At 50.6% G+C, this 12,824-nt stretch overlaps 1 protein-coding gene across 1 annotated transcript in view; it reads right to left on the minus strand.

Moving 5' to 3' along the window:
- The window catches only part of LOC118998261 (zinc finger protein 805-like), a 72,692-nt gene extending 60,712 nt beyond the window's left edge, over positions 1-11,980 (minus strand). Inside the window, exons 1-3 of the mRNA XM_037062320.1 lie at positions 11,582-11,980; positions 10,349-10,475; positions 2,647-2,742 (exon numbers count right to left, since the gene is read on the minus strand). Of these exons, the coding sequence (XP_036918215.1) occupies positions 2,647-2,742; positions 10,349-10,475; positions 11,582-11,743 (385 nt within the window). The 5' untranslated portion in view covers positions 11,744-11,980. The remainder of the gene's footprint in view (positions 1-2,646; positions 2,743-10,348; positions 10,476-11,581) is intronic.
- Positions 11,981-12,824: the final 844 nt, after the last annotated feature.

Raw genomic sequence — 12,824 nt, forward strand, 5'->3', positions numbered from 1 at the left:
GGAGCTGGAAAAACTGGTGATGTGGAGGAATGACCTGTCTCATATTGAACTCAAATGCTGCCTCAGATCAAAGAGTTAAGTGTCAAACACCAAATTTTAAAACTTAAAAACAAGAATATCTTCTGATGTTGGGAGTAAAGCAAGAGTTTTATGCAAGACAAAAATCATTCATCATGTAAGGAATGTCATTAATATTATGCAACACGACACTAAAATAAAGGCCCTCTATTCAACAAAGTAACTTTAAAGACAGTGAAAAGACAAAATTACAAAACAGAAAACTCTTATCTGTAACATCTATAGCTGATAAAAGTATCTGAATATACAAATCCCTACAAATCAAAAAGCAAACAAGTTAATAGAAAAACATGCATCTGTCATGAAAATGACATTTCAAAGATGAAAATATAAGTTGGCCCTCAATCATATGATCAGGTGCTAAAAAAAAAAGGAGCCCAATTGTGTATCCACTTGGTAAGCAAAAATTGAGATGCCTCAGAACAGCAAACACAGAACAGTACATGACCAAGGGAATAGCACTGTCCTTTGGGAGAAGTGCAGAATGATCTGGGCTTCTTAGAAAACAATGGTCATTATCGTGGAAGCCTGAAGTCTGCATAGCCTATCATCCAACCACCCCAAACCAAGAAAACGCAAAGACTCCCCTAACCGGGGCAAGATGCCTAGTCCACATGAATGTTCTAGGCAGCACTGACCATGAGTGAAAGGATGTAAAGAAATGAAATGCCCCAGAGAGTGGTTGAATAAAATGTGAGACAGGAGCAATTTTAATTTATTTTCTTCAACTGTGAGGACCTTGAGCATATTTTTACGTTGAACAGAAAAAGAATGAAGTTACACAAAAAAAGCAAGTAAGCGAAGAATACAAGTGAAGGGAGAATTTCCTCATAAAGCTGTGATGCAGACCCTGGTCCAGGCACCAGCTATGGTAGGGGAAGACCTCTTCCACCAGTGAAAGGAGATGCCACAGACAGAAGAGTCCGTGAGAGTCTGTGAGAGTTTGCATGTGTGTGGAGGGGTGAGGAGCAAGTGATGGAAGGAAGCAGACCTGACCTTCACCGGAAACCCTGCTGACTTGTTAGGTGGCCCTTGGCTGAGACAGCTGTGGTGGGGGAAGGGATCACTGTCTGGGACAACAAGGGGGCTGCTCATATAGGACACAGAGCTGACCCGAGGCACAAGCTAACGTACAGAGCAGTTAGGAGATGGTTAAGATTCGGACAGCTTGCACTGTGTGTAGCGACGGATCCAGGAGATGGAAGTGATGGAAAGGGAAAACGACTGGGGACGGCTGGGTGCAGGGACTGACAACAGTGGGGGCGAGTCCTTCTCTGAAGCTGCATCCAGTCTAAGTTGCTTCAATGACAGGCCCATTCGCTAACACTGGGGCGGTGGGAGGAGTGAGTAACGTCATGGGGTCCCCGCCAGGCATGCTGACTTTGGGGGCCCTTGAGACTTTCAGGTGGAGACCTGGGACTGAAGAGAAGGCAGAAGGCTGGGAAAGCCTCTGAGGGGCTGCTGACACTCACAGGCTGGCTGAGCAGCCCGAGGGACCAAGAGAAGGACAGAGCCGACTCTGTAGCGCACCCATCTCCACACGGATGCCCCAGTGCTCTCCACAGCTCACAGGTGGAGCGGAGATCAACGTCACCTTTTGGCCTCACCACACAGGAAGCACAGGAACAAGGGGGTGCCTGTGTTTCTGATGGACACTTAGGAATGGATGGACGGAGAAGGTGGGACGAGGGCAGGCAGAGCACAGCTGGAGAGAGCAAGCGCACAGGAAGAATGGCCCTTTTCCTCAGAGTTCAGTGGAAAATGGGAGACTCATTGCTTGTTATGATAAAACACGAGTAATGCCCACATCTTGCTTTTCACGAGACACTCAGAACGGCTCAGACACTGTGCTGAGCAGTTTTATGCATTAGCAGTACGTCATCACATCCCCAGACAAACTGATGGCAAAGACCCCATTACCGCCAGCATCTTCCAGCAACAGGCCGGGTGCAGCAGGCTACCCTCACCAAACCCTCTGCTCTCAGATGGCAGCCATGGCCTCAGCACACTTCCCGGCCCCACACACCCAGGGGTGCCCAGATGCCTCAGTCCTGTCAGTGGGATGGGAGAGGCACTCGTGTGTGTGAGAGCAGGCATGACACCTCCCCTCCCCTCTCCATTCTCCTCTGCCAGCTGCAGGATGTCAGGACAACCTGAGAGCCACAGGCTGATGACAGAACAGACACGGGTCCCCGAATAACTGTGTGGTTTAGAGCTCTGGGAGGACCCCCCGGTCCCTGCTGTGACTAAGAAGAGCTTCCATATGCTGAACGTTGCAATTCTGGAGTCTGATCTGGAAGCTAGTTTTCACTTATGCGAAGACACAAGATTGCAACTTCTTTATGGCCAGGGAGCTGGTGATTGGCAAGCCTGTGGGAGACTGAGCCCACAGATCCTGGCTCATACACCTCTATCTTCCACAAGGTCAAAGGGTCCATGGTCAAAGGCTCCATGGCTTCCAAACTGCCAGACTGGCCACAACAACAGTCTCCGCAGGGATCCATGGCCAGGGTCTCGTGAAGGTCTCCAGGCTTCGGGTCTTCTGTTTGTCCCCATCTTGGCTCCTACCTGGACAGGTGCTTTGGGAGAGGCCCTTCTTCACCATCCGCAGCTCCTGCCCACGCTCCAACTGGTGCACCAGCTCAGGACTGGGAACAGGACACCCTGTTCGTGGAGAAAGAAGGAGGGCATGAGGATTTGGGGGAAGGAAATAAAACCTCTGTTTGGTCTGGGACTTGAGGATTGGACAAGACCTCAGAGTAAAGCTGCTCCCATCTGCCCAAACAAAAAATGACATGTAACACCACGGACACTAACACCATCACTGGGATCCAAACGCTGTGGCAGTAACGCTGGCTGTGTAGACAGCACTATTCCCTTCACTTCCATCACATGACATTACACATCTGCTCAGTTGTATTTGTGAGATCCTGGGAAACAACCCCCTCTTCCAGAAGGTGTTTTCTAACTAAGCCCAGTAAGTGGGTCTCGACCCCCTGTACCTACATCACAACCGCTGGGACGCCTAGTACACATGCAACTGAAACCAAACCCCTGCAGCAAGGGACTAGATCTTGGGAGACGTGAAAACCTCCCCAGACGATTCTGGTACCGACAGAGGGTTGAAAAGCCCTGGTTTTCCTATTGCAAGGGCTGAAAAGCCCTTGTAAGGGGCTAACAGTTTGAGGTGGCCAAGTGACCTGCATTGGCCACTCTGGGGAGAGAGCTTCATCCCTGGACGGCTGACTGAGGGGACCTGCTACCCTGCTTGTCCTGCAGCATCCTGGGACTTCTGTGAGGTGACTGCCTCAGGACCAAGGAGAAAGCAAAGACAAAGACACTGGGTTAGCACCCACCAAGCCAGGAGCCAGCCCCACCTCTGAGGTTCTTGGTAGGTAAAATAGTGTAATAATAAATCCCTTGCAGGGTGAAGGCTGGGCTGGTCTGTCCCATGCAGCTGAGCGCAGATGCAGGGAAGAAGGCTCAGGGTGTTTACAGACAAGTAGTGAGATGCACCACAACCCACAGAAGGCTCCGGCAGATGCCAAACCACAGCCCAAGATCCACCAGTTTTCACAAAGTAAATGTTCACTCAAGTCCGCTACATGCCCAGGCTTGGTGATGGGGCAGGGAACAGGTGAACAAGACGTTCCTTTGGCTCTGTTAAGGGTCTTCCCTGTGACCTCAGGACCTTTGCATGTTATCAGCCCTTCTACCTGGAAGGCTGTTCTCAGCCCTCCTCACTCCTTCCTGCTGTAACACTTTTGTGTCTCAGCTCCAGCATCACTTTCTAAACTTTGCTGAACTGTGGCTCTGGGACCACGTTCTTCCTAACATCCATCTGGCATAACCATACTCCAAGGACTGTGCCGAGCAACGTAAATGCATCATGCCAGTTAAAATGGAAATGACTCTATGGAATAACATCAAACCCGGTGTGTGACTTCAGTGATCTCCATCTTTTTTACCTTTAGCAGAGTTTTGAAGGTGTGAGCCTTAGACTGTCTGTAGTTCACAGCTACAATGACCTAGGTCTGCAAGGCTCTGAGTCCCTAGCTGCCACCATGTTTGGAAGAGACCAATTGCATCCATGGTCCACACACCAAATCTCTGTGCTGGTGACCCGGGGGCAACTGGGATAACTGGGTACCTGACTACTGCACAGGAGTCTGTGCTTGGATCCAAGTAGGACTGCCTGAGCCAACCACACCTGAGATCAGCTGAGTCACCTCCTCCCATTCTGCAGAAGACTGACATCCCCGGTGACGAGGACACACAATGGTCCCCAGGAAGGGTGAGGGTGGGCATAGGTACTCACTGGCATTATGGTGTGGGGTGCCCCTCACTTTTAACTACAGCCTTGCATAAATTTCCCAGTTACAGTGCCCACTGCCCCAAAACATTCCAATTTGAGCACAGATGCTCGGACACAATATATCGCTAAAATGAGATTTTGGCTGGAAACATGAGAGCCCACAGACCCTGCTATAAATAGTTAATATGGTCCAATGTAAGTTGAAAAAGAGCATTTGGGGAGTAAAAACCATGTAAAACCAAATAAATAAAGGGGAGATTATGCTCAGTGCCCTGTTTGACAGCCCAGCTGCGCTCAGGAAAAATGACCCATATGGTGGGTTGCTACAATTGGAATACTATGGTCCCATACACCAAGGTCCCCCTTATGGATTGAATCGTGTCCCCCTAAATTTCACGTTGAGCCCTAACCCCCAATGTGATAGTATTTGGAGACAAGGCCTTTGAGGAAGTAGTTAAGGTTAAATGAGGTCACGGGGTACGGCCCTAGCCTGAATGGACTGGTGGCCCTAGAAGAAAGAGAGAGAGAGGGCCTCTCCCAGCCAGAGCGAAGGCCATGTGAGGACACAGCAGGATGGCAGCCAGCAGGACAGGTCATTAGAGGCAGCTCTGTTGGCACCAGGTCTGGGAAAGCCACTTTCAGAACTGCGTGAACATAAATGCCTGTTGTTTAAGCCACAAAGAAACGGCTGCCAGAGCTGACTAACACAGTCCACACACCCAATATCTGACATTAGTAAAATTGGTAACACCAAACAATCAGCAACCAGCAATTACTTTGTGCTTCTAGATTTGACTGAAGATCCTGGTCAGCGCCTATCTCAACAGCCGCTCAGCCAGTCTTCCTCCACGTCTGAAGGGAACAACCCTCCTTTCCCAGGCTGCCCTGGGGCAGCCCAACAGCTCCGCCACCGAGCACAACCCTGGCAGACCAGACCTCCTTTCCGGAGCGCAGGTACTACGTCACACGGGTGACGACGGCCTTGTCCAAGGAAACTAGTTTTAGGTAACAGTACTATTAAATGCTATTTTAGGTCTTACGGCAATATATTCCTCATTCATAACTTTTACTGCATCTCACAGATACTGAAACTTACAAACCAGTTCCCCTTAATTGAGGCTCCCTGCAGCAAAGGCTCTAAAATCGGTTCAAAATACCATCACCCCCATTAGTGGCCTCAGCGCCTCCTTCACTTCAGAGTCACCGACTGGCTCTTGTGCCTCCTGGAGTCTGTCACTTTCCAATGCCCTAGGTGGCCCACGGGTTTTGATGGGAGAAACCGTCCCTGTTGGCTTCCTGCTATACACCATCATAACAATGACTACCGACACACCAAGCTTTCCTGAAGAGAAAGACTCTCACAGACCCACAGCACTGAGCCTCCACACCCAGGGCCCACGATGCTTCCTGTCACCAGTATGGCACAGCTCCCGAGGCCTCAGCACACACACGGGGCAGAACCCAACCCGGCCCTTGGGTATGGTCCCCTGCAGGTGATATGGCCTCCCCACTGCTTAGTCCCTGCCATTAAAATGAAAGGAGCAGCTTTTGTTGCTTATAACAAGGCCCATTTCTATAACTGAGTTCATGTTCATGTTAATGAGGTGATTTCTGGAAAGTCCCTAAGGACAGGGGACTAGACGCCAGAAGACACCTGGTCCCCTGCCAGAGGACGTCAGCCTCCACAGACAACCCTGCCTGAGTGGTTCGGGGCAGTACCGGCTGGTGCGCACACTGAGGTTAGGGGAGGATGGGAAGCCTGCCCCTCTCCCGTGCGGCTGTGTCTGAGCTGCATCCTTCGTAACAACCAGGCAGCACTGGGAAAGGCACTTCCTGCTTCTGAGAACTGCTCTAGAAGACTATCAAACGTGAGCAAACCTCCACCTTATAGCCAGCGGCTCAAAATGAGGGGCAATGGACTGTGACTGGCATCTGAAGTGGGTGGGAAGGAGTCAGAAAAGCTACCTTATGAGGCTGAGCCTCTACCTTTTAAATTCCAGGTACTTAATGTCAGAATTATTAAACAGAAAAAGGTTTCTTCCTTTTTACACACACACACAGCCCTCCTTTTAGCACACCTCACAGCCTCACTGAGATGTTAAGACACCCCCTAAAATTTCAGATTGATTTTCTTGGCTAATGCTACATAAATGGGAAACTTAGCTATGGGTCTCCTGCAAGGACTTCTTATACTGTATCTACTTGTGTTTCCTTTTCACTCTCAGAATAAAACGTTTCTCTATTCTTTAGGGCAACCTACATCATACTTTGTAAAAATCTCCACTATCATCACCCCAAAGTTTCCTTAATATGATGTGAAAACATCAGAGGACCAATTATTTAATTATTCTTTTAAAGAAATTTTCAGTTTTACAGTATTCTGACATTTTCAGAGTCTTACCCTTACCCCTTGTTGGGCTAATAATGCCTAGTGCAACTTACTGGGCAGCACGCCTTTCATTCACAAACAATCCAAAGCCATAAACTTCCCACACCCAGCCAGCATTTCCCCTGCCGGAGTCAACCAAGGCCCAGCCTCCAGGAACAGCCCTCACTGCCCCAAGCAGGCTGGAAATAGCCCCACGAGCCAGCCCTGAGCTGTTGACCTGCCCCGCCTTCCCTTTCCCACAGAAACGCCCATAACTGCTCTGGGCCCTGCTTCCCCACAATCATAGCTTCCTCTAGACCAAAACTGTGCTTCCCCATGTGGCTCTGGGAGACACATTGTTTGTCTCCCCTTCTCTCAAGTGCTGTGATAAATTCTCCTTTCAACAGCATTAACTTCTCTGTGTTACCCGTCACTAAGTCACCTCGTAAACGAAATCCTTCAGGTACGAATTAACACAGTGGGGATGCTGTGGGAATTAAATGAGTGGAACGTGAACAGTGTTCAGAGAACCTGTGCTCTGATGGTTAGATGCTTTTTTGTTTTCTTTTTTAAAGATTATGCTCTGGCCAGGTAACTCAATTGGTGAGAGCATCGTTCCGGTTGCTGGTTTGGTCCTTGGTCAGCACATATACAAGAATCAGTCAATGAATGCATGAATAAGTGGGACAACAAATCACTGTTTCTCTTACTTTTCCCCTTCCTCACTCTCTCTTAAAAAAACAACAATAAATAAATGTTTTAAAGAAGACTTTATTTAGTCTGAGAGAGAGAGGAAGGGAGAAAGAGAAAGAGAGAAACATTAATTGGCTGCCTCTCACACATCTGAAATCGAGGACCTGGCCCGCAACGCAGGCATGTGCCCTCACTAGGAACCAAACTGGCGACCTCTCAGAACCAGTGCTCAACCCACTGAGCCACACCAGGCAAGGCTTAACTGCTTTTCTTAAAAGCAACCTACTTTTTCATTTTCTTAGATTTCTTTTCTTTTTTTTAAAGATTTTACTTATTTATCTTTAGAGGGGGAGGGAAGGAGAAAGGGAAAGAAATGTCAATGTGTGGTTGCCTTTCGTGAGCCCCCTGCTGGGAACTGGCCTGCAACCCAGGCGTGTACCGACTGGGAATCGAACCTTGATCGTATGGTCTGCAGACCTGTGCTCAATCCACTGAGCTATGCCAGCCACGGCCATTTTCTTAGATTTCTTCAAGAAAGGAATCTTGCATGGCTCTGGCAAATGGGAAACCCAGAGTCACCTCCCTTGATGGCAGGTCACTGTGAAAATTCAGCAATGAAATCAGAACAGTGTTATTAAGTCCCAGTGAGCTCAAGCTACTGCACAGGGCTGCCAGCCTGAGGCTCCACCCCAGCCTGAGGCTACTCTGTCTGTAGAAATGAGGAAAGTGAAGGTGTGTTGAGATTCAGCAACAACCCACACTTGCCATCAAACAATTAGGGGGCAGGGCAGAGAAGACACAAAGGCGCAGTCTCCTTAGGGTACTCTCAGGGCCAGACGTCCCGTACCATCAGGAACAGGGTTGCCAGCCTAGCAGGACTCTTTCACTGGAGAAAACGCTCTGCCCGGAGACCAGCAGGTATCGGTCCTGCCCACTATATGAAGGAGTATCCACATCCCAGATATACCCACCAGAAACATCTCCAGACAGCGCTGAGTTTGTCTGGGGAGCAGATCCTAGGGTCAAGAGCTGGTAGAGAAGGGTCTAAACAGAATGAGGAGAAAATGAGTGGGATGGGGGAGAGCTTCCATCAGGTCTGGGTCAGGATGCAGCACCGAGGAGGTGGGGACCGTGAGAAGGGGTTGTTGCATGAAAGGCTGCAGCGCCAACACTCCCAGGCAGACAGACAGCGAGGGCACAGCAAGTGTGCCTGGGGACGCCAAGCTGGGGCCAGGCTGGAGCGGAGAGCTTCGGGAAAGCATGTGAAGCAGGGCCAGACAGGGACCCTTTATTCTAAAATGTTTCGTGGGGGAGGGGGGCGAGGGGGGCGAGTGGAGGTGGAAGAGGGTGTAAGGGGGATAAATGGTAGTGGGAAAAAATACAATAAAAAAGCAATTTTAAGAAAGGAAAGAAAATTTAAAAATTTTTCATTAGAAAATATTTAATCTGCCAAGATTTTCTAATTTTGCTTTATTTTTAAATGACAAAACATTCTTCTAGTTCTTCCAGTAAAAACAGGTACGCCTTGCCCTAACCTCTGGATTCTCAGCCCTCCCTTCCCTCGAGCTGAGTGGTCCACGTGATTATCTTCAACTGCAGGACAACCTAAGCTGGTGTTTCTCAGCCCTGGCACTCTCGACATTTGGACTGGATGATTCTTTGTTGAGGGCGGCTGTCTTGTCCACTGTAGGATGCAGCAGCATTTCTGGACTCTGCCCACTGAATGCCAATACCACCCACAACTCAGCGGCGACAATCAAAACTGGCCACAGACATTGCAAGTATCTCTTGGGGGACAAAACTGGCAACTGTTTAGAAGCATTGGGACCTTAAGGAAGTAAGAGACCATCATGAAGATATAAGAGCATAAAGAAGGCCCAAGACTAAGACCTGTCTTAGACCTGTGTTAAGAACAACACCTGGTGTGAGCGCAGGCCTGCAAACCAGACGATCGCGGTTCGATTCCCAGTCAGGGCACATGCCTGGGTTGCAGGCCGGTTCCTTGCAGGCTAACTACCAGCAGGGGATGCACAAAAAGGCAACCGTACATTGATGTTTCTCTCCCTCTCTCCTTCCCCTCTGAAGATAAATAAATAAATAAAATCTTTAAAAAAAAAAAAAAAAAAAAGAACAACACCTGGTGGCAACAAGGGCAAGGGCCTCCCGGGGAACTGCCTGACTCACCCTGTTCTGGGAGAACATCCCATCACAGAACCCCGACAAGTGCCCTGTAAGGGACACTGGGGCCAAGCAGGCTCATTCAATCAGACCCCTCTCTGGAACACAAAATTAGGAACCTCCAACAGAGGCCAGTCTGTGCTGGGCACTGGGGTGAGAAATCTGGGTGAAAATGGGCTCAGTGGCTATTGCTGCCTCAAAGACACCCGAGAGTCCCCCGAGCAGCAAAGAAAGAATAAAAACAATATAAAGAAGCAAAAAAGTAGGGACAAAGAATATAGGGGTCACAGAGAGCAGGGACTGAGGTGGCCAAGCCTGTCACAAACTCCCTACGCAGAAAAAGCCATTCTGAATAACGCAACATGAGCAGCCCGAGAGAGAGAAGCCAGGACAAGAGACCCAGGAGCCTGGGCAGAATCCGGTGGTTCCCAGTTCCTGCACCAGTCCCACAAGGGCCCGACTGGATATCCTGCCTCTGGGTCCTGCACGTAGGACCTTTCCTTCCATCACTTTCTGGAATCAGAAGGGACACTATGTTGCTTGCCCAAGAGACACATGGAGACTAGGCAAGGAGATGTGAGTCTAGGAAATAACTGAGGCTGTGGGGACGAGGAAACTGGGCTCCTGAGACCTTCCTGACCACTGGGTCTGGAGCCAGAGGGTGGAATAAGGAAGCGGCAGGTGACCCCCACATGGCAGAGCTGGGGAGGACTCACCCAGAGACACTAGGAGCCTGCAGGTCTCCAGCATCACCTCCTGGTACAGAGTCCTCTGGACTGGGTCCAGCTGCCCCCACTCCTCCTGGGTGAAGGTCACAGCCACATCATCGAAGGTCACAGACACCTGGAAAGTCAAACAGAGGAAGTCGAGTTGGCCTTGGGGCTGCTGGATGGAATCAGCGATCGTCTCTGCATCACAGTAAAGGTGCAGACACCAAGGCCCAGAGCCACAAGCACCTCCTGAAGGCCGAGCTCTGTGCTGGGCTCAGGGGAAGGTGGGCAATGCTTTGGACATAATACCACAGTGTAGGAGAAAAGCCCCGGCAGGAGCCATTGTAACTGAGATAAGATAATGGAGATGACGTGCAGATTGTGAGATGCAGACAGCAAGCACTTGAGGTAATCAGAAGAATGAGGGAATAATAATAATATCAGTAATGGTAATAACAGATGTGCCTGAGTCTCACTGATTCTGCAATTGCCTGCCCCATGCTGAGGGCTCCACTTTCTGGTTCAAGGGACCAAAACTCCTCAGTTCTGTCTCCTGTGGTTTGTATCCAAACTTTTTTTGATTTATTGATTTTAGAAGGAAAGCGGGGCGAGAGAGGGAGAGAAACATTGTCTGTTCCACTTATTTATGCATCCACCCGTTGATTCTTGTACTTTTCCTTGCCCCAGGATTGAACCTGCAACCTTGGAGTATGGGGACCATGCTCTAACCAACTGAGCCACTTGGCCGGGTCATTTACACCAACTTTTGCTGTGAATCCACTTTTGTCACCTCTAAAAATGTATCTGTGAGCACGGACAGAGAAGCAGAGCTTCACCAGACTTCACAGGAGAAACACCTGAAGGGGCAGCACCTACCTGGGTAATGTCCGGCCTGAGCCGGCGCCCCACACGCCATGGGTCTCTGGTCTCCCCGGGAGATTCCACAACAAATCATTAGCCTCTTTCCCTTCCTGAATCCTGAATGAACTTACCCTTGGGGCCAGGGAGCACAAACAGTGACCACCAGATGAAGAGCCTTGCCAATGTCTGTCCTGGCTGAAGATAGGTGACCCCCTGCACATAGGCTGCGACTGTGACAAGAGGAGCCTTGGACTGGTCAGTCACTGTCGCGGCTGAGGATGGGTGACACCCTGCACTGTCACCCTCCCAAACCAGTCTCCGCAGCTGCAGGAACCAGGGCCACCCCCCATCCAGGCCCTCCTTAAACAACCCATACACCTGGCCTTTGTCCGTGCACTTCCGCCTAGAAACCCTCACGTCTTCTCTGGCTCCTTTGTCCAGGGTCACTTGTTGGAAAACAGGTGACCCAGGGAGGACCCCTGCAGGATTCAGTGGGGGTTTGGGATTGACGATGGGAGCCCTAGACGAAGCATCACCCATTCTTAAAGCAACTCAGTGACCACCTGTTAGTGGCACAACACCGTTTAGAACTGGGGACAAATTAAATGACAACCCAGGTCTACAGGCTTGGTCAAAGCCGCCGGGTGACCCTCCTCCCAGCCCGTCAGCTCCGAAATCACCGTCAATCACCTGCACCTGGCGGGGCGGAGACGCCGCCATCGTGCGACCCTGGGGAGGCGAGCACGGGCAACCTCGGCTGATCGTCGCGCAGCTGATCCTCGGCTGATCCGGAGACCGCAGTGTCCTCCGTGGACAGGGAGCGGCCCTCGGCGACGACGGGGATGAAGGGCGAGCGCACAGACCCTGGGGAGGCCGCGGCCCAACGGGCGGCCAGCGGAGTCACGGTCCGGACACGCGCTCAGAGATGAGTCCGACCCGCCTCCCCTGCTCGAGAAGGGGAGCAGACGAAAGGCCCGAGGACAGGGACCAACCCCGATCCCGGCTAGTTAGGGACTCCTGGGACAAATGGCGTCCTTCGAGAAAAACCCGGAAGTCCCGCCCACGTACACGGGCCGCCGGAAGAGCCCCAATTCCCGCCTCGGACGCACGAAGCACAGCCTTCTGGGTAACGTAGTCCTCTACACCACTATATCCAAAGCCGCGAGGGGGGGGCGTGTTAACCAGGAAGTCATTCTTGGCGTAAAAGGCGCACTAGGTAACGAAATTGAGGGGAAATCGAGGCCCTGGAGGCAGAGAAGTTCGCCCTCTTCAGGGAAAGTGTAAAGGCACGGGGCTGGGGCCCGGAATGTCCTGGTGACTTACCCACTCGTGTTACTCCCCAGATTTTCTTTAGGACAAAAAAGTAGTTTAAAAACCCTCCTGAGGACAACGCCGGAAGTCCCGCCCCCATACATCGTTCACTCAGGTACTGAGCTCTAGTAGAACTTACTTGCATCAGAACTTCCTTCTTGTGATGTATGAACTTAGGAGTTACGCAGTTGGGCCGGAATCACCTAAAGAATGCGTTTACCATCCCCTGGGGTGGGGAGGCGGCCTGGAGGAAAACTCAACATGTCAACATAAGACAACATGGAGAGAGAGTTGGAGCCTGGGTATCTAA

This window comes from Sturnira hondurensis, unplaced genomic scaffold (genome assembly GCF_014824575.4).
Source record: "Sturnira hondurensis isolate 20B ecotype Veracruz unplaced genomic scaffold, ASM1482457v3 Scaffold0013943, whole genome shotgun sequence".
NCBI classification, from domain to species: domain Eukaryota; kingdom Metazoa; phylum Chordata; class Mammalia; order Chiroptera; family Phyllostomidae; genus Sturnira; species Sturnira hondurensis.